The 27,097-nt window shown below is 32.9% G+C and overlaps 1 protein-coding gene across 4 annotated transcripts in view; it reads right to left on the bottom strand.

Annotated features, from left to right (window-relative positions):
• The window catches only part of LOC148313543 (pseudouridylate synthase RPUSD2-like), a 181,125-nt gene that overhangs the window by 13,149 nt on the left and 140,879 nt on the right, over positions 1-27,097 (bottom strand). For all 4 annotated transcript variants that reach the window (XM_088261618.1, XM_088261608.1, XM_088261626.1 and 1 more), the window contains exons 5-6: positions 23,762-23,984; positions 10,944-11,031 (exon numbers count right to left, since the gene is read on the bottom strand). In XM_088261618.1, coding sequence (XP_088117744.1) covers positions 10,944-11,031; positions 23,762-23,984 — 311 coding nt within the window. The remainder of the gene's footprint in view (positions 1-10,943; positions 11,032-23,761; positions 23,985-27,097) is intronic.

The raw sequence follows: 27,097 nt of genomic DNA on the forward strand, positions 1-27,097 counted from the left end.
AGTGTTAACTTAAAATATACATGGTTAATTAAGCTTTTAAAAATCTGAAAATAAACACATTTCATAAATACAAATATAAGATAAGCAAAAGATAAAATGATTTTTGTAAGCTATTGAAAACATTAGTAACATTTACACAAAACATGCAATGGTTATGGAATATAGAGTAAAAATATAAAATAAAGAGAAAATGGACGAATAAAAAGAGACAGAAAAAATCAATAAAGAATTAACAACAATACTTATAACTTGTTTAAGGGTTATAAACTTGTAAAGGTGTGTAGGTACATATTATAAAAAAATGCTATAACAAGGCGAAATAGCTATAAAAAAGTAAAAATTATTAATCTGTAGAAAAAAAACGTATTTGATTTTTTATTAATAAATTTAAAATCACGATATGAAAATTAACATGAATGTTAAATACGAGTATATTGCAATACATTTATTTCGGATGTTAAACGATATCAATAATATAACAAACATGTAAATGAATTATTTATTACTTTTCGTTTAACATAAGACAAGTAATAAACAAAGATAAAGCTGGTGTGAAAATAATTATATTAACAAATCGTATAACAGGATCTTGCTAAAGGATATTCAAGTATTATTGTATTTGAGAGATTTCTAAGAAATCGGAAATGAGGAAGGCACCTACATATAAGATTACATTTATGACAAAAAGTCAAAAAACATTTCCGAGAAAGAAGAAAAGATTAATTTATGAAACATGCGTGAAAGCTTTAAGGATCCCATTAATTTTTCATTTCAAAGGGCTTCTAAAATAAGACAATGATTCGATGAACAACAATTTTTACGTGAGAATAATGTTATACACAATTCGAAAAACGGAAATTTCTTAATCTTCTCTAGCTAAAATTATAATGAATAAAGTAGGGACGTATTTCACATAAATCTGAGTCGAAATAAGACGTTTTACTTAAGCAAAACCCAGCTACTATAATACATATCTTTTTGGTGACATCGCTTATGTCAAATGCGGTTGGAAAACTTAAAATATAAGAGATTTAGCGTTTTGTATGTTTAAACAGAAGTTATGTTTGGATTTTCCAGAAATGTTGCGACAAAAACAGAGTCGGGTTTTTCGTTGTTGTTTAAAGTTCTTTCTTACTTTATTAGTCACGATATTCAGCAATTTATGGTACGTACACGTAATGTGAATAAGAAAGTATACAAACATTATTTTATATTACCGGACACACAATGGGTGTATCGATTGAATTGGCCAAATGTAAAAAATGCGTATACCTCCACATTCCACGTGCCAATGGTTGTAGCCTAAATAATTTTAGCATGTAGGCAGGTCCCATTAAAACAATTATATTTTCTTATGACATGGGAAAATTTAATCGATTTCATTACAAATTACAAAAAAAGTATATGTAATAAATATAATTTTATTTATAAAGAAATAACCCTAAAGCTTCTACTTTTAGAGGCTTGTCTGCAGGTATGAGAGTAAGGAAAGGAAAGGTAGATGTAAAAAACTATTACGAACACCCAGACTAATTGAAAATAATTATTTCTAGAATTTATTTTTCAATTGGCGGGAATCGAACCCGCAACGCCAGTTTCGCAGTCGATCGTCTACCCAACTGCGCCTAGGTACCCGTCTAGTTGTTGCATAAAGTATACTAAGAAAGTAGTATTTAACACTCAATAAGTAATGGTTTAAAAGAATCTTTGATTGTTATTGACGTTTTTATTTTTACACACACAAGAAAATATGAACATAAAAAAATATTTAAAAAAACTTATTTTTTTTCAAATTCGACTTCAAAGTAATGTAAGTTATTAACGGCAGTGGCACATTTAGGCAATGCATGCGTAAATGGATATGTTCATTGAAATAATTCAAACATCATGGCTTTTTTTATTGTCAATTCTGAAAATGTAGAGCTTTTAAAATGACGCGACGTGGCAATCCAAAAATAGACTTTTCTTTGAGGCGCGATAGTAATCAGCGTCCGGTGGTCACGGGGGTGAGAGGGTGATGGGATGGGCGGGGGTGGGGAGGAGAAGGGCGGCACGTGATAAGAAATTAGATTGCAATAGGTGTAAAGCGACTGTAATGCCTCGCGTGACCTGCGGCGAGAGTCTAAGGGAATATTAATGTCTTGCAAGGAACAAGAAATCTACCCCTACGTCAAACACATACCTAAAATACATTTTATTAAAATAGATTTTCAATTCTCCCCATAAACTTTGTATCTGTTAAGCAAAGCATTGTTTGAACTTGAAAGAAAAGCGTTCACGCGACCATGTTCAAAACAACAAGGGCAGGCGCCGTGGAGTAGGTGGGTAGGCGCTCGACTGCGAAATTGATGTCGCGTGTTCGATTCCCGCCAATTGCAAAATAAATTCACGAAAGATTTATTTTCTATTGGTCTGGGTGTTTGCGATGCATTTTTCACATTTACTTCCCTATCCTTACTATCCTACCTGCAGACAAGCCTCAAAAAGAAGAAGCTTCCTAAAAATATTCCTAAAAAAAAACAAATTCTGGAAGACCTTAAAACGTATTTTTACAGTAAAAAAAATCTGAAGCTTAAATAAATAATGACATTTGTTTGAAAACTAAGCTTCAACTTGTAGATTAACTAAATTTGCTCAAAGAACTATTGATAATTGATATAAATATAGGGAATTGAAACTCTACGATTTATTGTTAATTTAGTATGAAATAAGCAGGTTTTGTAAAAATTTCCATTGAATAAATAAATTAAAAATACCAATAATCATGTTGTTTTCAAAGCTTACGTTTCATTTAATTACGAGCTTCACTTGGTGTCATCAATACTAATTACGGAAACTTTTCTCGTGAATAATTCAAAATAATTTTTGATACCTAGCGGATAATCGCAATTAAATTACATTGCGAAAAATTTAAATAGAAATAAAATAATACACAGCGATCCAACACGATTTCCAGTATTTTCATTCATATTTATTTGACCTTTGAAATATTTAATTATTATATACAATTTAAATAAAAAGATTGCCGTCAATCTAATTTCATTAATCTACTACCATTAAAAATCTACAATTTTCTTTCCGCAGTATTTGATTTTCAGATGGTAACATTTAAAAATACGTATTTTTAATACTCATGCCTTAATTAAATTAAATTCAAGGTAAATTAATTTTATGCACAATTTTTGGAATAATTTTTAAAAATTATTTTATACCGTATTTTATTTGGAAGTAAACAGGATTTGATGAAATTAATAAGTTTGAAAACGCTACGTTGCGATGGTATATTACGAGAATGAAGAGTTAAAAAAAGAAGTAACTTCTAGATAATGTATAAAAATGGCGCATGATTGAAGCGGCATGTAAACACAAATTTAGCGTCTCTCATTAGCTTAGATTTAGCCATGAAGTATCACGCGATAAGCTGCTGAAATTTATTCACACAATCCCTTTAGGGTCCTCCCATTTTTGGATTCACTAACTTCCCTTTGTTCAACGGTAATCGTAGTAGTATAAAGTTTGTCAGTTGTAAAGTGAGCGTGATAACAAACACGAAAATGAACCGATATCCGTTTAGATAATCTGCTAACATTTACACAATTCGATAAAGGTTCGTAGGAAAATGCAAACGATAAAAGCGATCGAATCACGAATGTAATGCATGCCATTACGGCTCGGATTCTGAAAGGGAATAGCTTGAAATGTATTACACATAAAGAGAGACTCCTTACAAAAAATAATGTTTTTATTATTTATCAGGAGGAAAAGAAAGTAAGTGAGCGTTTGAATTATCCGATATTTTATAGTCTGATTGAATCTTTTCAGGGTGACAATGTTGCAATAACAGTGGTATTCAATCGGTAATGGCGAGAGTAATGTCGGAACATGGCACATTGTTCGGAACGCCTTCCCTAGCAGAAGGCAGGGTAGAGGGTGGTACCGTGACCGGAATATGGGCAAGGAGGAGGTAAAGCCCCGGGTCACCCGCTCAGGTGTACTCATTGTCTACCATTGTTGAAAAGGTTCCGAAATGGTGAGCGTGTAACAAAACATCGGTATCTAATAATATAAAATTCTGCCGGGAAACGATTTGATCCGTGAAAACGCGGTATGGCCAAGGCCTCCCGAATCTGAGTACTCGTTACTATTGTCGAGTGTGAGGGCGCTCGAGCGGAACCGACAATTGAGTGCGGTACCTACTATCCGCTGAATAGGGGTAGAAGATAAATTTCACATAACAGGATAACAAAAATTGGCAACGGGAAGGTCAAAATAACCGATTTCTAAAGGTAACACGAAACGATCCTACGTGTAAAGGAATGTAAGTATTGTGTAGAAAATATGCTTGACAAAGAAAAAAGTTCTAAAACGTACAAAGTATCATATTGTAAGACGTGAGTTCGCTTTATAAGGCGATAGGAAAACCCCAATTCGAGACAAAAAACCATTATTATCCACCGCGAGTACTTTTTGCATAGACGAAAAATCCGTGGAGGTAAAATACAGAGGCAGCGCATAAAAGCTCTTCAATTGCTTTTGTGTTGGTAATTTGTATTTCTATGATACATTATCGCCGTGAATTTTGTGTAAATATTATAACTGAAAAATATATGATGTCTTGTGTGCAAAGTTCAAAGTATCTTGATTATGAAAATAAATGCAATGTAATAAACGTAATTAGAAACTTCGTAAGTAATTATCGTGAGACGATGTAAGCAGAAAAAGTTTGTAATTTTCTTTCGATTCCCCAGATTTCCGTCAAAAGACCTCGACAAAGAAATTATTCAAACACTTGTTTTATGTTTCTTCCTAAGACTGTGTAAAGACCAAGTTATCTAGAGATACTACTTATGACGATTTTAATGATTGTCTACCTACATGTTAATTCCTGTGGCTATGATAAAAAATGGCTTCTAGTTAAACGGCGAATAAATTACCAATCCCTTTCACTGCTTAATTATTTTTATATTCATCTCAAATTCCTTGCGTTTTTAAACACTTTGCTGAGAATCTCTTTTAACATTCTATCTGCTATCACTTTTATCATTGCGTTCCTCGTCATAATTCGTCATTGTTCAGTAATTAATTTTTTGTACAAACATTTTTTTGGAATGAATCTCTCCCTGTAAAAAATGCAGTTTTTAAATTTCTTAGAAATGTTTTAGACATTTATATCTCTTTCCTAGTGGTCTAATAATACTAATATATTTGTCATTATAATTTAATCAAATTTTTCGAGTTGCTATACAGATTTAATTATTTTTTAAACTTAGAAAGGTACGCTGATATAAAAAGTAATTTAATTATGTTAAGGTAAATAAATGAGTGTCTTCGTATTTTCTTACGAAGATTGATTTCGTAGACATTGTTATAAATTTACGCGAAAAATATTTAGATTCTCTAACCGGGTATAAAAGGCGATCTCGGTATTCAAATTCTTAAATTGAATTTAGTGGAAGGAAGGCCCGAGTGAAGGTACTCGTACGTGCACAATGTTCGAGAAACCGGCCAAGTATGGACCCCCCAACAAAGCGCAAAGGGGGAGAAGGTCAAGTCCAACAAAAAGTAAAGTAGAAGCGGAATAAGATTACCATTTATATGGAGCGCGAAAAATTGAAGCGATGACTATGTAAACTTAAGCGGTGGGAAGGAAACGGATATGTTTACATGAATATTAAGGTTGGTTGGCGGGAATATCACCGTCACCGATGTCAAACCCAACCCATCGCCACTGATGACGAGACTATATGACTCTATGACGAGAATATTGACTGCAAATTCATTTTAGATTGTATCGGCATTGTGTTTATAACACTATTTTCTACTCGAAATCATACAAGTCCTACCTTCTTTATGGGACAGTTGTAGAACATTTGTGATTACATAGATAATCAATAAATGTGTACAAAAGCACCTACGTCACATAGTGTCGCTATTCTGAGGATTCTTCGTTGTTCTTCTACAGAATATCAGTTTTTGTTGTTGTTGTTTGTCGTTATTTCAATTTATTTAATATGAAGCATAAATTATATCAGCTCAAATAAATCACAGAATAAAAAGTAATTGTTTCATTTTTACTAGGTAACACACATAACGTAGAAATGATTGTATTTAAACTTATGATTACATTGGAACTAACACCACCACTACTCAGTACATGTTTATGATTTAGTTTTATTAAAAAACAACCCTTGCAATATTTGAGTAATCGCCAAGAACATTTTAAGAAAATTGATTCATTATAATAATATTAATAGTACTATGTCTATAAGAGATTCTTGGAAGCGTCATAAAAATAATAAGCCAATGTTTAATACGCACCAGAGAATGCACTCAATCTTTACCAGCTAAATAAACGAAATTGATGGCGATCAGACGATGATCACATTGTGGAAATGTGTAGGGGTAATTGTATGCATATTATGATATATGTATGTATAATGTTATGAGTAATAACGAGCGTATGCATATATAAAAATTGTGTTAGCACATATCACACTACAAGAACATTGTCCCGTACGACTGGCCGGAGTAAACAAGTCCGTCGAGGGGAAATTAGATCAACAAAGGCACCAACAGCGGCGTCAAGGGATCTATAGACAATTCTTCCTACAAAACTCTATGTTCAACATCATTCACACGAACATACTACAAGACAAACAGTACGAGCACAGCATACAGCATACAGCATACAGCATACAGAGTCGTACGGTGGCGTGCAGACAGGAGCAAACGAGACTATGAATATTACAAGTATTCGTGTATGAGGCCCCAACATTGTTGCATAAAAGGGTTAACCATTTAAACGGTACAGTTGAAAGTGGACCGATACAGCGTTTCTCTGTTATCTGGTGGTTTATGGTACACAGGCTTGCGGGCCGCGTGTCCCGAGACGCCTTAGGCGGCCCGGCGGGGCGGGTGGACTCACCGGCAGAGAGCATGGTTTGTCTAATACGACCAGTTCGTCATCCACGTGGATCAGTTTGACCCTGTCGGAGAGCACCGGCGTCTCGTGCCTTCGTGATGGAGGAACACCCGGAGCACAAGATAGAAACAGAAAAACAATAAAATAAAACTACATCTTGACACTGAGAGCGGCCTGACGACCGGCGTCTGGCGCAGAGCTACTAGGATTCTGCACCCGACGCCCTGGACCTAGAATGGGAACATTTTCTACAGGGGTGAAAGGGAGTCACCGGTGCCTGGATTTATAAATGTATCTACTGGCACGATTAAAGCGTTTCAATGGCCAATAATGTGCGAATATATCGAATATCCAAAGGATAATATCGGACGTGCTAAGTGTTTTGCGTAGATCCGACATTATTCATTCGATATATCGATACATTTTCCATTCATTATATATTTATTAAAATATAATGCAAGACACGAAGAAATGTTTATGGCAAAATGTTAAAAGACAAAATATTACGTACATACATATAAATACATACAAATATAAATTCACTAAAATTAATCACAGACAAGGAAAATAATAATTTTTCATATATATTTTATGACATAATATAACGGCAAAATTAAATAAAATTTGGGAAATTACACAGTAAGGAAGCAATAATCAAAAATAATATTTGAAACAAAAGATGTTAAGCGTTGATGTGACTTGAGTGAATTATTAAATCGACATTTACAACGAAACTTTTACAATGCCATTGGAATTATATTTACGAAAATAGTGAAGTACAGATTAGTAAAAAACCTAAGTATACATTAACCGCCGTAAGTAGTAAGAGGGTAGCTAATTACATTTTAGTGGATTTTTTACGCCGGCCGGAGCGTAAGTGTACGACAGATATTTAATTAAAAAAAGAATGATAAATAATAAATGTCCTCCCTGTGATTACAACATGTTAAAAAAACTTTTATTTCACTAAATAATAACATTTTGTGCAGAGGCGGAACTGAAAAATAATTCAACATTTCGAGTGTGTCCAAATACTTATTCACAAATATGGATTATCTCCAATTATAGGAGTTAATTTTCATACCATTTTTTGACATCTCATCAAAGATAAAGAAGAATATGGAAGTCTAACCATATATATCACACCAACAGATGTCTCTAGTAAAGTTCTAGTGATTCAAGAACAATGTTTCTGAATTGGTTCACATATATAGAACTTCCAAGAATTTGAGTAGTGTGGTTGTCAATGATGGGTAGAATTGGTGAATGTTACACGTGTGTAAAGTGATCACTTAAACCAGCCTATGATGGTCGTCAGCCCCGTAAATGCCCAGACTTCCATATTCTTCTTCATCTTTGATGAGATGTCAAAAAATAATATAAAGAATAATTCAGTGAATAACGCAAAAAGCGAGTTGTGCTAATGTATTTGGAGGTAGGTGAGGAGTGTGTTCCTTTATTGACTGTTTAGACTTATTATGATTTGCTCACCCCATCAGGAGATTATGCGGGAATAAAAGTGTAGGTGTTGTGATAATATACAATACATTATCCGCTATATTCCTCCACTTTAGTGATAATCGATAATTCAATCAAAAGTAATCGAGGAAATGTAAATTATAAATCAATATAATGTCTTCGTTACTAAAGAGACGATTGACTTATGTCTATGGCTCACTAAGTGTGGCTGAACCTGACCGGTATTTTTATCATATGGACGAGTTGTCAATGGTGTTGCGTTTGCCCTACTCCTGCAAAGTGCTTTTGATGTATTCTTGCTGACGCGTATCGTTAAAATCGCTATTAGATGAGACTCTTCTCTGAGACCGATGATGCTGACAGTAAAAGTCAACTGCCTTACGTAAGGACAGTAGTCGAGTTTATTTCACCACTAAAGGATTGTTATTCGGAGTGAATAACGGGATCTGGAAGAGTAATCCTGGTTAGTTTTTCTACTGGCCTTCTGCTAGTTATCGCAGACCAGTCCCTATGGCGGAAAAGTTAGGGGAATTTAATCAAACACTACTTTGTTTACTTTGTACTTTGTTTCACGTCAGGTTCGCCACTTTGGAGGAAGGTGAGTTAAGGTTATAATAAAACGTGTTTCTTTGTTTCATTATTTGTTGATTGATTGTTCACGATTGATTCCTTCTATCTGACATCGACAGTTATGTGTGGACATAAGTGTAGATGTGGTGAGAGTATGCAATATCAGCTGTACATATGTACATACAAACACACGTAACAAATATAAAACATATTATTAATTGTTTACAAATCTTTAAAAAAACGGACAGAGTATTAATTTTAAAAAAAATTACAAATGTTACTCGAAATGTAAAGGTAGTTATTACAACATTTCGTAAAAAAAAGTATTGCAAAATTAAAAAATATACATATTACCAGAGTTGTAATATGCTCGTTAGTATTCGAGGTGAAGTACACGTGATAATCTTAACTTCGGCCGTTTGTTTAAGTCCGGAGGGAGCGGGAATTAGAGTTACGAAGGTTCAAGCGTCCAAACGTCAAAAGTTTATATGGGCTGTCTTCTCCATTGCGCACCATGTTCACGGTGCCATCTTCTGCCCGCAGTGGGGTGACAGGGGGACGAGATACATTCTACGGAAAACATGTATTAAAACGGCAGTATCCAGGTCGCAGGCTCGACAATAGAGAAACTGTAGACAGGAGAGTGGGATCATTACGGGCTCGGGATCGGGGACGCAACACGTAACTTGCGCGCTCGTCACCTTTCTGCCCCTGCATCGGGTACACTCGAGTCTCGCGAGCCCGAGGGGGCGGGGGAAGGGGGGAGGGAGACAGTCACCCCAAACGTGCTTAATCTCTTGCGTAGGATCACAAACTGGGAGGATGCAAAGTACTACCCGAATTGATGTTGGGTTTGATTTACTGGAGTGGCGTCTTCGCTAACACGAGTAAAGGAAAGACTTACGGTACTAACTTCCTGTTTGATACAAGACCATAAGTTATAAAATATGGTACTTTTTGAAATACTTTCCGCGTGCGCGCATACACTTCTTTATAAGCGAAAATTGACAGGTACGATATACGAGTATTGTTCCGAACAGGGCGGGTGGGTAGATTTTTTTAGGCAGGCATACACTGACATTGTCACTTTACCTAGTTTTGGGTAAAAAAGGTTACTTAAAAAGGTATAAGTTGTGAAAAAAAATTAGATCACAATAAAAATTATGAAGGTTTTTGCTCTGTTTTTTTTTTTTTAACTATTAAAGATATTTACAAAATTTTAACGTATTACTTAGATGTCTAAAGACGCGTATCCACTATGATCGCACAAATAAATAGCGCACCGCAGCTGCTACTAATACACAGGTATACGTTCACGCGCTCCAAGTGGTGCAACGGTCCGTGCTCCATGCGGTCCGAACACACTGCGAAGACATAAGGGAATGTGGCTCGTGGATACCGGCGATGATTTGATTAACGTGTAATGCGTAGGCTTTGCTCGAGCGACAATGGTCGATTTGCGGTCGTTACAAGCAACGTATCCATCGATATATTGCAAGCAAAGTGCACATGTTACAGATGGACAAAGCACTACACGTTCGATACCGCAACAGATACCGAACGTTGTATGTCGCTCCTAGACGTTATCCGCCCTAATCGGCAGTCGCCTCGTCATCTAGGCACTACCGTCGGCGTCGTTACGAACGAGGAAGAAAATGTATCGTTATAATAATATAATTTATTTTAAAAATGACCACACCGGCAATTTGATTAAGGAAGCGAGCACTATAAATAAATAAATTCATGCAGGAATGATTTTGGCTAAATTACCTGAAAGAAAAATATAATACAGGAAACATACTATGTACATTTTGAAGTGAAATGGTGAAGCGTGCAAACATGTAAAGAACATAAACAAAGATACAAAATGAGTATTAGTAAACATGCACAAAGTACGGGAACACAGAAAGGGTTGTGTTTGCACACGTGTGGTGTAGCGTGGAAGCTGATGGCGGTCTCATAAGCCACTTACAGGGATGGAGGCTGGTTTGTTGACGACCACAATATCCTCGTCCATGTGCACCACGGTGATAGGTTGGCAGGTCACCGGAACCTCGTGTCTGCAATCCAATGCACAATTAGCGAACCGGACACACATACATTCGGGCGGGGTCCCGCCAGGAAGGTGGCGAGGTATCAGGGTGACAGGTGTCGGGAAGGGTGACGTGACGACTATCGCGCTGTGATGAGCGGAGTTAGTCTTCTAACAAAGGGCCGAGTTAATGTACGCATAGCTGGCAGCTACGGCTCTGGGGTAAGGGAACTGGGGTTTGCTTAATAAAGCTACTGTATTCACAGTTCCATACAGGTTTACGTGTTAAAGTAGAATTTATTTTACGACCTAAAAGACAAACAGTTAAATGGTTAGGGAGGTAAAGGTGAGTTAATTGAGAAGTGAAATGGGAGATTTGTTGCTTATATTAACTTAAACGAGGACTGTGGGAAATAAGAAACTAATTAACATAAATGAGGATATATGTATAATACATAGCGGAATAAAATTCGATTGGGAATATTCAACGAGATAAATTAATATCAGAAATAATAATACAAAGTAATTAATTTTTATTATTTTAACATTGGTAATTAAAATATCAAGTATTAGCTAATATTGAAAAATTGGTATTAAAACATCTTGATCTCCATTTATTTAGAAGTAATAAAATTTGTTAGCAGGTAGGGATATATTTAATGCATGATTAAGGAACACGTTATTCATAGATAAACAATTATCGAAAATTGACACTGGCATTTTCTAACGTACATAATATCCTTATTCCATGATAAGCTTTTCGTCAGTTCAAAAACATATTGGTAAATGTTTGTTCAGTAATAATTTGAATACAATAACTAGGTACACAAAAATAATGATTTTGTTAGTAAAAAATGCATGTTTTGGTATAACAAAATAAAATATCAAATCGTTAATATCAGTAACTTACCATTGACTCTGAAATTTCATATAAATCAATATCTTTTCCAGTGAATCACGGAATTCAAACTTAATATAAAAAAAATAATAACGTCATAAAAATCTAACGCAAAACCATGTACACAAAAAAGCATAAGAGATTTTTACAACAATTCTGTTTCATAAATAAATAAAAACGGTTAATAAATACCTTTTCTCTTTCTACGCCATCTCCAATGTTACTTACAAGTCTTGGAAGATTGTGTAACTTCCCTTTAGTCCCAAGATGGATGCAAACGTGTCCAAAATGGCAAAAGACTTACCTTCTTACATCAGCAGACGTACGAAGATTTCGCAACACCCCTTCTGTCAAACTTTCCCCTTTCATAAACAATACACCGTGTGGAACTTACCAATGTACCTATACATGTGTAAGAAATGTCAGATTTAATTTGTTGAATGTGGAAATGTTTGAGTGAAATTATCGTGACAGGTTTTGATTGAAACATTGACAGAAATTACGACAAGACACAGTTTTCTGGCCATCAAATAACATAAGAAATAATATCATGAAGCGAAATAACGATGATTAAATTAAAAGAATATAAACAAAATAAACTAACGAAAAAATCTTTATTTAATGTATGAACTCTTAAGCAAAAGTATTTTCCCCCCTTCTTATTTTGAGAGGTTTATTTTATAACTCATAAAATAAACCCTGAAGAGGGCAACAGGTTGTTGCCGAAACTAGTTGGTTTTTAATAAAATTGTGAGTGGATCAAAAAACAAGGTCTTTTTATTTCTCAAAATATTATATCACTATGATCCACGAAGTTAATGCTTTCAATATTCAATTTTTTTTATTGTTGCGTTGATCAAAAATAAGCATAATGTAACATCATATTGACATAATAAGTACAAGTAAAAAAAAATTATTCTCATATGTATGAACGAAAATAATACACATGTATTAAAATTATTTGAATTGTGTTCACAATGGTTAATTTAAAGACAATATTTTACGATTTTCTATGAAATATTGTATTGTTTCTGTTCTGAGTTACTACAAAATACGCAAAATCTACGTTATTTCACAACGATATGGAAGTATGTTGACATACTCGTATGTACTTACATATAATATATGTTATGTACATATTCAGTAACATTTTATAGCAAGTATGCATGATGGTAGTTTGATGTTAAAGAAAAGATATAAAATTTCATGATCTTATTTTAAAGGATAAACCGTTGGAGTCGCTCCATTCGTCCCTGAAGAATTCTCGAAAGTAATCAATGGTGTGCAGACCTACCATGTATACTCGCATCATGGGAAGATATGAATTCCACTACGTTTTTAATAGGTATAATATTTAGGATACATATGTACATATTTATACGAGAACCTATAATACGCACGTCTCACATGTGTAGTTTAAATGTCGTTTAATGAATTCATGTTATATGTTGGAAAACGAAAAATACGTACAAAAAAGGTCCATGTTGTTCATTTTTTAAGTTTGAAGGTATATCTTTTTACGCTAATAAAACGTTTATTAAACAAAATATGGTTTGTTAAGTAACAACAATGAAAAAAAAACCTATTCAAAATACTAAAGTGATTTTTATTTAAGTGATAAAAATAATTTCCAACAGCTTCTGTAAAAATAATAAAATAATAATTTTACCAATCGTTTCATAATCAATGTAAATAATAAAAATTAAACAATAAATTTCTTGAAAGTAAATTTGACTTTAAACAATACGTTTATAAGAAGAAAATCCGTTCAGTAAAGACGTTCTTATTCAAAGTAAAAATAAAAAAAGTCAATTTTGGATTCTAATTGAGACAATAACATCTTCTTTCCGAGTTTTCGTAATTCGATTCGATGAAGTGAAGAGTAATTAATGAAAGAATTTCAAGCGCTCAGACTGTGAAAAAGTATTTGAATTTCAAAATTAATAAATTAAAGTAATTTTCATTAATTATCTGGTGTAAAAATTACTTGAATTTAATCAAATATTTATCTTAAAACCATACGATGAATGAGTATGTATAAAGAATATAATTATATATTAAAATTAAAATATACTTTTAATTGAAACGAGTTGGGGTTTATAATAACGAGAAATTATAATAAAATTAAGGGAAAAATAATTAAAACTCTTAGAAATGTAAAATGAAATTCGTATTTGCGAATAAAATATCTATTTATATTTTTAAATGTCCAAATATAGACACACTTTTTTTACAAATAATTTATCTTACCATTTTGATAAATATATATTTAGAGAAATAGGCGAACAATTTTCACGGCAAATCATTGAAAAAAAATAAAATGTCAAATCATAAACATTTCTTTGTATACTTTGCACGCGCAATAAAGACGAAAATAATTGAAATTGATTTATAAAAATAAACACGACTAGACTGTCTATGGTAACAAAAAAAAAACGATTTGGACAAACAAATGAACAGATTACTTTTACTAAAAAAGGATAGGAAAGTTTTTCATTCGAGTAGAGTGCTCTGCTGGGGAAATTGTTTACCTGCGCTAATTTAGGCGAGTATAATCCCTTAACTTGGAACAGATTTACATGGAATTTCGCTTTAACCTATAACCAGTCGTTGTTGTTCTCGACACAACATTACACAACCTACATTTGTTTTTATTTTAATTTCTCGACGTGAGTGTAAGGGAGAAAATATTGACGAAGTAAGACAAGCCGATTAGCATGATCAACTACCAACTACAACGCATGAGTGGGGACACAATAATCGTCAAGGTCGATATAAAACAATATGAATTTTCAATTCACTTTAATATGTAACATATTACCATAACTTAGAAAAATGATTAACGATAATATATAATATTTTGGAATGAAAATTGATAAAATTAATTTATGGTTTGTTAAAAAAATAAGTATGCGCTGTGATAATTATTGATGTCATTTACAATAAAAATAATGTGACGTATTCGAGATGCGATGGACCTCTGAAAATTGTGATTTCGAAATGGTGTCATTTGTTATGTGAATAATGTTTTGTTATCGGTTTAAACCGCGCGATAATCTGGGTGTAACAAAAAAACTGACTACGAGAGAGTATTTTCAACATAATCGAGCGAAGTGGTCCAGTTATAATAGCGGAACATTATTTGGATCTGGTGGCGTTATTCACGGCCATTAGACAAATGCGGATCATTTTTTATCGTCGGCCAAACACAGAACCGCGTATTAATAATTAAGTTTGGACACCCGAATACGAGGGGGACCCTTTTCAGCAAATTGAGGCAAGTTTGACAAGCGAGCTGTCACACAAACTGTGATCGCGGGAGACGGACTAAAGCGGTTCTATCCCATTGTCGCATTAGCAGATACAAGGACCGGGGTTGTCTGCCCTGAGAAATGTAACATGGGCTGGGGCGGCAGCGGGAGGGCGGCGGCGAGGAGGGGTGCTGCCACTCTGGACATATTAAGGTACTGACCCCTCCGGAGACCCGACAACATATTATGGACTAGGTACAAGATAGACATCGTTTATTGAATAGAGTGGTGCTAATGAATAAAGATGTCCTTTGATAACGTGAATGAATTGTTTACAGAAAGTCCTTTAACTAAATTTCTTCTACGAACCTGTATCTGCACCCAATGACGCATAGAACACTGCATCTTATCGAAGCTGTCTTATCTTATTCGTTAATTACATGAAACCAGGCGATCAGTCTGACAATTCAAGTATCGTCCCATAATATTACATTTTATATATTGATGCGAAGAATAAGTATTTAGTGACGTCGTTTTAAATGTTAAAATTTCTGTATATTCTGAAGCGCCTTTGAAACAATTTCTAACGAAATCGGAGCTATATAAATGATCAAATAAATAAATGAATAATGAAATATGAGATATGTGAGCGAAAGAATGAGGAAGGTATGATACTTTATAAGAGAAAAAAAAGACTGGTTTTCAATACATGTACGTGGCAAAATATCGTACCTATTTTTTGGGAGCTCAAGGGTTGATTTGCCTTGTTATGCCAAATTTAGTAAGGAATTCTGCAAAACACACACGCCCCAAAAAATATAATAAGGAATGTCTTGAGAAATAAATCGTCACAAGAAAAGCATACGGAAGGGTAAAACGAGAATTTTTTTTTAAAACGGAAAAATCAAATAAATTGAAATGGTAATCTTTAAACAATGACATCAACATCACCGACGCCAAGGAGTAGAAGTGGGTATTCAATCAGGTTTTTGAGGCATAAAGCATGAAAATTGATCAATAAAAAAAAGCAAAATTTTGTTTCAACAGTCTCGGCTTGCAAGTAACATAAAATAATACTAAACGCCAAAGTGTCTAAAAAGTTAAAATAACCATACAGTAAACGTTATACGAGAACCATATCGATATTATTCTCACAGCACATTGACGTCACTATGATGCGGGCACATGGTGAAAAATTGCTCGTAAATTATAATGGCGTCAATTCTAACAACACAAGCACTACCGCAAATGAACATAAGTGTACACCGAACAATATACATGTATACCGTATTCAGAGAATAAATTTCCGGGAAAGTGGTGGGTTTGTAATATTGTAATGCCTGGAAGCGCTCGCACTACCCCCCGCGCGGATATTTTCCGTTTCTATGCGCGCTCGATGCTCTGATTGGCGGACTTCCGATTGTCGTTAGACTGCTGTCGTTATTGGGGTGTAGTCATTCAGAAGGATGAAAAGTTTTCAGCGGAACGGAATGTTGTAATCGCGGAGGAGAATTAAGACTCAAAACAATACCGAGTTTGGGAAATTCTAGTGCCATATTATCAAAATATATTTGACCCAAATTGTATACATCACCCGATCGAGTGTCTGCTCATAAAATTTACAGTGATGTTCTGATACTGTAAAAAATGGAACGTTATATTGCTGCGAATAAAAGAAAGAAAATAGGAATTATCTTTCAATAAAACAATCGGGTGTTTGAATAAATCGGGGATACTGTTTGAAATGAACTGAATATTAAAGCAAATTTTTAGGATTCTAATGATATTACTTGAAAGCAGTGGCGTGCGTAAAGAATTGATTAGGGTAGGTAGTAAAGGTAGGAAGTAAGGTAGGCTTGTACTAATTAGTAAGGTAGGGTAAGTATTGGTTGCGTTTTTATGTCACGCGGGTAAGTTAGGATAGGCACTGCTTTTCTGCCTATACGGGACGCCCCTGTTTGAAAGGTATACAGATAATTATTTTATTTACAATTGTTTGTTTTGAAAATAAAAAAAATATTAATCGAATTGTCGTAGACAGCCAACTAAAATAGATGAGGACCTCCTTCAAAAAAAAGCGGGAGCATATGTACTAGTAAATACGATCGTATGGAGTATAATACTCGCAACACAATGACTATAATTTTGTGGCGCATGGAAAGAGCCTATTGCTGTACTAATAAACTAAAAAACATCGCTTTGTAAAAGATTTTTGTAAGGATCGATTTTTCCCGCTTGCAAAACTGACTTCAAAGTAGAGGTATGTTAAAAAGGTTTACATTTTGATGTCCGTTTTTGAGTGAAAGTTATTTTTTATGCGGAACTGTTACCTATAAGTGTTAATGATATCTGTTTGGAATAACACATAACGCAAAGTGTAAAATGTCCTTGCCATTATGGAGATTTAGATATCACGGTATTTTGTTATGGACGAGAGAGGGGGAGGGATGTTTAATGCAATGATGAATTCAATAAGCAACGTTTAATTTAAATGATTGTTCAGTTAAAAAATATATGATTTACTTTAAGAAATTTGGAGATATCATATTAAAGACAGCATACATACAACATCATGATGAAGGTTTAATGTATTATGATGGATTTAATGATGTATTTTTTTAAAAACATTTTACATCAAAGTTGTTTGCCCTTCGAATCTTTGTCTAACAAATAAAAAAAACGTAATATAATCTAACCGTTAACCGCTCCTAATAGTGCATAAGACGCTGAATCATACCGACGTAGTGAAATCATATATATACATATATAAATATATATATATATATATATATATATATATATATATATATATATATATATATATATATATATATATATATATATATATATATATATATATATATATATATATATATATATATATATATATATATATATATATATATATATATATATATATATACATATATATATTTAAATATATATATATATATATATATATATATATATATATATATATATATATATATATATATATATATATATATATATATATATATATATAAAGTTCAACGAAAATATTATAACGTTGCAAATGGATGAATAATATGACTCGCTTTATTTGATGATACTTTCATACAGCTTTATTAAATGGTGGGTCATAAACCATGTGTGTGAGTACAGAGATAACGGACATTAAAATCTCATCATGTAATATCCGGGAGCGGGAATAGTACTAGAGAGGTAGCGGGTGGTTTGAGGGAAGTTCGCTTTGAATTGTTGCCTGTCAGTAAAAACCATTTATATGAAAACTCGATACATTCAATAACCTAATTCAGCTGAGTTACGCACCTAAAAGCCCTTAAGGTTTGAAATAGGGAGAATTGTATAAGCTCGTACTTGATAAATATAAAGTATCTCAAATTTCACATACATTTACACACATCTTCCGTTATTAGTACTATGTAGATTCACAAGTAATGGTACGTGGGTCGCTGCATTTATTGAAAAAGTACAGAATTACTAGTAAATGATTAGGAATATGTTTATTACTAAATCTGAAAATCTTTTACCGACCAACGTCCCTAGAACAGGTATTTTTGTTTTTGTTGTAAAACCCAACAATTATGAGACAACAAGTCAATTTATTGATACAAAACTAATAAAACATAAGGACCGTTAGATACTGAAACATAACAACGGTTGCCAAAACTCAGAGTTTTCCTGAAAGAGTTCAAGTATAGTTGTATCGGCTTTTACTGTTAGATAAAAGAAAAAAACAGTATACGACTAGTTTTTCAAGATCCATTATGAGTAACGAAAAAAGTGCCTGGATCAAAACCAAGGACCAAGGACGAAGGACAAGGAAGGCACTAAGGACGTCAAAACGTAACTATGAAGTCAAATGCGCCAATCAATACATATTATAAGGTTTTCCCACAAGTTTTAAGGTTTTCATGGCTCACACTACTGCTACCATGGTATTATCGCGAAAAAAAAATAAATATTCTCATTTGTCACCGTGGCCTTCGTTATTAGGTGGCGCATTTAAGTGAAAAGAAACATTTTTCAGAAACTGATTTGTGCGGTTTGCATTTCGTGCGTTTGGAGATTTGTTCGGTCAGTATAAACGGCCGACAAAGCCGATTATTCGAAATCTGGTGAATGAATTGAAAATAACCTAATTAGTGGTTGATCAAATACTTTCTTTGTGTGCTTGTTGGTTCAAAACATTTCTGTTGTCAGTTATTCTACTCTTTATATTATAGCATAGCTCTTACATTATAGGCGTATTATGATCAAAGCAAAGAGTTTGGATGCCTAAAAAATTCAGGTAATATAAAAAGTAAAACCCCCAGCAGGATTGTGGGTGTTGGTGCATGCGAAGGCACCAATTTCCAACAGAAAATCATAGTAACAAACGAAGAGATCTTGATTGTACGGTTTGATGCTGATAGACTTTTGACTATAGAAATACGTGAAAAAGGGTCTTTTGACTTATAAATACATATGTGATATCCAGCATGTCATTCTATTAATTGTAGCTAATATGTAAAAAGGCCAGTCAATGTAGCCGCAAAGACCATATGGTAGAAATTGAATACTAGACTAAATCCCGTCATTTTCTTATCCTAAATTAAATTTAAATAAAAAAAAATATATAATATAACTTTAAGTTTTATCGTATCATTTTAAGTTTACGTACTTTTCGTAAATAAGTATAATTATTTTATTGCTGAATTGATTTCATTAACAATATACGAATAAGTGCGTAAGTATGTTAATTGTTTCTTTATAAATTATTATACTTACTTTTAAAACCCCACGAAACTACCAATATAGTTAAAATTAATTACATTAAGTTACTTTGTTGTAGTACCTATTGACATGAACATATCTAAGATTGGTGAGCAAATAAATGAACCGTATTAAGTAACTGAAATCCTAAAATTGTTGAAAGGGGATAAAATGGGAGTAATAGACCCGAAGAATAAGTAAGGGATAGAAACGGTATAGAACCCAGGGGAGGCACTCCCGGAGCGGATATTAAAGGCGGCTTATTAAACTTTATCTGTCACTGTCAGAAGTTACACCCTGGCTACACCCCTGGTAGCCTATTCCGAGCATATGTTTATTCCAAGGGTATTTCATGCACGGCATCGACGTGGTAAAGATGCAGATTTACCGCAGCTAGTTTCTAAAGACGGAAACACCAGAATACGTTAACTGGGGTTAGGCAAATGACATATCAGTAACGGACATAATGATATGAGCGTAATGTTCATGTGTTCATAATAGTATTCACTCAATGCTCCACAGCTAAAAATACCCGACGTACAAAATAAAAACATAAACAAAAAAGTACTGAGTTTTTTTTTCCGAAAAATTAACTATGATATATATTTTTACTTCTATTAAACATACAAATTACAAAGTGAGTAATAATAAAAAAATGAATAATTAAAAGTTTAAAAAAAAGGAAATATGAGACACATATTCGTGAAAAAATATTTTATGGATGATTCTTTATATCCTTGCAATCGCAGACGGGGAGGTAAATAATTGAAAGAAAAAGTCATTTTCATAAAAAGTAAGTTTAAGAATTCTTATGAGATCCCAATGCGGAGTATTAAAATAAATCAGTGAAAAATTCTCCCGCTGAGAAAATATACTTAAATAATAAAGAGGCTTAAGAAAATATAATCTTGATTATACAAAAGAAATAGGAGTGAAAATTAATTAATTGAAAGTCTAAAACCCTTGCGCTTAATAATGTTTTCAAATAAATGGAAATGTTATATTTTCTCATTTCTGTAATTAATTTGAGTAAATTTTGAATTAATTCATGGTTTTACATCTTCTTGAGATAATTACTAAATCTGTTAATTACGTATTTGCTTTTCTTGTGTGATTAAATTGTAAATATTTTCCTTATTGTCTCTTTACCGATCCCATTATTTTAAATATATAATGAAAAGGGCTTTAACAAGAAATCGTACGATTATTTATATTAAATATCTTAAAATTTTTAGTACATAAAAATGTTATTTATTACATAAAAAAAACTGGGCTAAAATTGCATATACAAATAAATAACATTTATTTTTACCAATTCTTTTTATAAAAATCTTGTATTTATATTTGATGTCCGATTGATGGAAAAAAATAATAAATTAGTAGAAAAATAAAAATAAATGGAGAAGAAAAAATATGGAAAAACGACGTGCGTAGACGCGGGTTGACATGATTAAAAAAATATCTGAAAAAAAAACTATTGCGAAACACAATTGCGGGAATTGTGCAAAGGTAAGAAAGGAAAAATATAAAATAGAAATTTTCCGTTGATGCAGTGTGTGACAGAATTATGAAAAATTGTGTTGTAATACAAACGTCGGTTTTCCGTTGATGAAAACACGACGTGAAACTTCACGTGAAAACATTTGATGAAAATTTTGACCGATAAAAAATTTAATAAATCACAGCTCACAGCAGATGACGGTGAAAATATTTATTGAAAGCGAACGAACATACATTTCGGGAGAATGAATAAATTTTCAGCTATCGCGCCGCTGTTATTAAAATTCAGTGTTGCGTATTACAGCAATAAAGGAGAGTGAGAGAATCTGGAGTAATTAAAACTTTTTATCCAAATTGTCAAACGCCTACAAATAAGTTTCAATTAGAACTTTACAACACTTACATTTAATTTAGTACAATCACCAACTGGGATCACTATATTATAACTTTTAAATTAAGAAACAGTTTTTATTTCGAAATTTTCTAAAATGAAACTATGATAATCCCTTATTATGAATTCGAAACATTGAATTCGTTAATAAATTATAATTCAATTTAGTTTATCAATTAAAAATTAATAATATTCATTTATTGAATATATGAATTACTTAACATTAAAATTATTCAATACAAAATAATAAATGTTATTATAAACGAACAAAATTTCCCTCATTTTGTTTTGATGGAATATCAATAAGTTATACCATATTGTATTCATGAATTATTACTGTTCTAAGCGAACATATTTTGAATCTGCCACAATATACAATTACAATGCGGTGAGTAAGGTAAAACTTTAAATTAAATAATTTATGTTTACCTTTTTACATTTACGTCTGTAATTTATTACAAAACATGTTTTACATATACGTATCTCGACTTTGGGAAAATTTAGTCAATAACATCGTTAAATTAAAACGTAGTAAGTATAATATATTATATAAACATAATACACATTTTACGTTTATTTGTCACATTTTGGCATTAAGTGTCACATAAGACAAGACATTGGATTCGGGGGGGTATCTTTTTATTATTGTAAATTACAAAAAGTAAGTTAATTACTTTTAAGCTTCGGGGGCAAGTCTCGTACTCGTAGTATAAAATATTCGTCTATATTAACTTTAATTTGGAAATAAAAAAATAATAATGATAACATTCCACGCAGATACCCGAGGCTAAATACAAAATGACCAGATCTTCAAAATGTCAAAAAACAGACATTGGCATGCACACTATTTGAGTCTCTACCTGTTTGGAATTCTGAATATGTGGAATTCTTTCAGTTAGGTGGCACACTTGGATGTTCCAGCGCTCGAACCTGCTCCTCGGAAGTTAGAGGCAAGTAAAAAATATTGGAATCTAGGTTACATACCTGGATAACTGTCTTGATTAAAAGCTGGAACCCTTCGTGAAGTGCTCTCAGTAATTGGCATTTTATTATTTGTGTTTAAAGTGATAACCATGTTAGATGATACGTATAATGATGCATTTATGTAGGTACAGCACGTTAAACAAAGGGATTCTAATATTTCAGAAGTAATAGTAATTATTAAGAAAATTATTAGAACAAAAGATTGAATAATCTACTTTATGACAAATACTTTCATATTGTGTAAAAGAAGTACATAATTTTTTTGTTTGCACATTGATAAAAAGTAATAAATTGAGTGATTACAATTTCAATTCAATTATACAGTCCAATAGTGAGATGTCACGCGATGTTACAATGTCATAAAAAAACAGTATATCTATTTCTTAATATTTAAAGATATTTCTTATTATTAACAAAGGAACATTCGTAAATTAAAAACCAATAAAAGTAAGCATTTAAAGTATGACCACTTATAACAGTATCTATATGAGTACATGAAAATTGTGTTACGAACTAAAGAAAGAAAAACAAAAATGAAAATATTTTAAAGGTGGGTACTTTTTTCGTAGATTCAAGACACATATTACTGCTTGGCGGGAATTTTTAGAGAATCGGGAGATCCCCTTAAAATGAAACAATTGTCTAGAAAAACAACTCATATTACAAATTCAATAAAAAAACACTTTATTACTCAATGCATTGTCTAAATTATATTTCATGTTTTTTCACACGACAGTGTAAAAAATAATCATCACCTAAATAAATAAATAAAATACTTCAAACTTGAAATGGTTGCATTTGTTCAAAACAGAGTTTTGTTTAACGTGCTGTACTTTTGGGTCGAGTCGAACTTTTCATATGATGACACAAAATATTGGTAAGCCTACAATATACATTTTATGCGAGGTAAGATGAGGCAAGGGGTGATCTAACAACCTACGAGTGCCTTGATAAGAGGGGTTTGTTGTGACGTTACCTGTGGACGACGTTGGCCAGGAGGTCGTTGTGGCGCAGGCGGTAGTCGGGCGGCACGCGGTCGTAGTTGACGGTGAGCGTGCCGGCGCGCACGCAGCGCTCGTACTCCGCGGCGGGGTGCGCGCGGAACTCGCGCGCGAACACGTCCAGGATGCGCTCGCCGACCCAGCGCCCCTTCGTGAACGTGGTGAACGTGAAGTAGTAGGGGTACACCTTGCGCAGCCCTGCGACAACACAACGAGCATTCGGTGAAATGGAACAGCAAAAGGTAAGGTCGCTTGAGTACCACAATAATTTCATTAATTGATTCGGCAGTCATTTTGTGGTAAAATCTATCCTTTATTAATTTAAGTTTTACTTAGTAAGTACCAACGTTTCTTAAAATCTATTGTGACACGTGTTTCGATGCATTCCGCATCATTTTCAAACACCGTATGTACATACATACGAGTAATGGAAATTACTTATAGGGAATATTATATAACGCTCACTCCTTTCAATAACGTCATATATAAAAAAAACATGGTTTTTCAGGAGATCGTTTTTAAAGTTTAAGAATATAATGAAATGTATTAAAAATAAATATCAAGCCACTTATTGAACTTTTTCCTGTGCAACAGATCTTTTTAGGTAAAACCTGAAGGTTTTTTCTCCAATTGAAAAATATTTAGTATATTTAAAAAATAATTAAACAATGCCTTTTCTTCAAAATGCAAAAACTACACTTTCTGTCCTGTAGAGGGTAAATATAAAGTTTAAAATATGTCGCTTTTGCTGGGATATAGTATATTTTCTGGGCATTCCGAAAACATGCACAACTGAAAATTGACTTAATTTGATATATGACGTTGTTGAAAGGAGTGAGCGATATGTGACATGTTTAATATGTAATATGTTTTTAAAGCATGTCTCACAAAAAAGAGCTTTTATTGATTTTTAAATAAACTAATCAACTAACTAACTGTCACGCCGCTTCCCCGCACGCGAAGGCAGAGTGAATAGAACGCCACACCAATCCATCTTTGGACACAATCGTCGCCTCTACCACATTCATACATCTTCTCATACATACATACCAATTATTCAGACGAAACCTGGTCACTGGTCAAAAAAAAAAACAGTTAAAAAAGCTATAAGTTGATTTATTACATAAAATGCAGTTCCACCAAGAGATGTCATTACAAAACTAAATCTAATATTTTTACATAATAATATATATATATATATATATATATATATATATATATATATATATATATATATATATATATATATATATATATATATATATATATATATATATAATAATAATAGATATAAAGTATCTACTTTATTAGAGAGGTAGAAACGTTATATTTGAAATGTGTTGTATATTTACCAACTATTGTATTATTTAAATATAAATTTGTAAAAAAAATCGATTCCGAAAATATTATGTGTGCCAAAGGTTGTACAAAAGAGGTCGCTTAGTATAGAAAGACAATAGATAACAATAGCAGACAGAGTAAATTTGTTTAGTCATCCCACGGGACTAGTAACACGCTTTTTCAGCCCTTTTTCGACCCCTTTAGCACGAAAGCATTTTAAAAAAGCCAGGGTAATAAATAATTGTCCAATTTTCCTACAATATTTCACATTCCCCGCGTGCATAATATGGGAAATGTAAACGTGGAAAGTGTTTAAATGTCAAACTAAATAAGGCTAGTAGTTCACCGGGTGCCTCTGGAAACTAACAAAGGGTTTACTGAAATACCGAGCGAAATGTCTCACATTTTATGAACTTACGGAGTACGCAAAGAGAGTATAGCCCGGACGAACGGTAATGTTTGTTGCGATGCGATGTGATGTATGCTTCGAATAACAGTTTAATGCTGGCGTGCTCGGCGGCCATACAAAACGGTTCAACGCGCTGAAATGACAGCCACAGCTGATGCAATGGCCAACTTTTGTGTAAATACTGAATATGCAGTGGAATGTAAATGACTAAATGAATTATGTCGGAATAAATTATTTCAATAATAGATTGGGCAGTCACTTTGAGGTGAAATCTATCCATTTTTAACGTAAGTTTTATTCAGTAAATTCCACTATTTCATCAAATAGATTGTGACACGTGTTACGATGCATTTCGCAAAATTTTCAAACACCATACGTGAAGCTAAGTCTACATTTTAGAGTTGTGTCCTTGGGACATTGAAGGTTAAAGAGGGGTAGGAGCTGTTTTTATTTATCTTTATGTATATACTGACTATTTTTTATTTCTTATCAGTGAGAACATATACAATAGGAGGCTTTAGTCATTATCATATTGTTAATCATACGTTTATCATTATTTTTATTTTTATGAATTTCTATTGTTACAAAATGTTGCAGTTTATAACTTTTCGTATTACTAATTTTCTCAAATGGTGTTTGAAAATGATGCGGAATGCATCGAAACATGTTTAACAATAGATTTGAAGAAACAGTGGTATTCATTAAATAAAACTTAAGTCGAAAATGGAATGAATTAATGTTAGAATTGATGATTTCAATGCAACGCGATTGAGATGATAATTTTTTTTTTTTTTTAATAAAAAAATGTGAAGGTAGAAAATCTATAAAAACGTTGAACATCGTTTTTATTCATTATTATTATAGCTACTAAGTATGACCGAGATGATAAAATGCCATACACCAGGAGTGTATGGCATTTTATCATCTCGGTCATACTTGTTACATATGTACTTTATACATAAGCAAATATAAGGTGGGTAGCCTTTGGGATAGCTGTAGTGGACTGTACAATGCGAACTCAGCTTCATGTTAGATGAAATCAATTTGAATAAAGAAACAGCAGGGGTCTATCGGGGATTCAACTCCCGACTGCCGGAATCTAATCAAAATCTGGGACTCAAATGACATCCGGTCGCGTCGGCTCGAGGTCTTAACTCAAAAAAAGACACAGAATTTTTGCAGCGCATATACCATAGACAAATCAGCAGATAGTTATTTACGAAAGTCCAAAATACGTTATTATTGAATCTACAGAGTGTTTGACGATTTACGTGATTCGACATATCGATTAACTCAGATTAACCATTCGCCTACAAATTAAATTAAATCTTATCCATTTATCACGAAGTTATAATTTTAAAGGAAATTGTGTATTTTTCTTGTTAACTTGTTGAAAATATAATTTTTTATTACTATTTGTCAATTTTAATATTATCAGGTACTAGAAAATATAAGAAATAAAAGTAAGCTGAAAGAATTGAAAAATAAATGCTATGTTTAAATACCATGAGGATATTATGTTCCATGATGTAAAAAGTAAATAACAGTTAAAATGCACATG

Source organism: Brachycentrus maculatus, unplaced genomic scaffold, assembly GCF_059751285.1.
Source record: "Brachycentrus maculatus isolate JH-2025_06_01 unplaced genomic scaffold, ASM5975128v1 h1tg000010l, whole genome shotgun sequence".
NCBI lineage: Eukaryota > Metazoa > Arthropoda > Insecta > Trichoptera > Brachycentridae > Brachycentrus > Brachycentrus maculatus.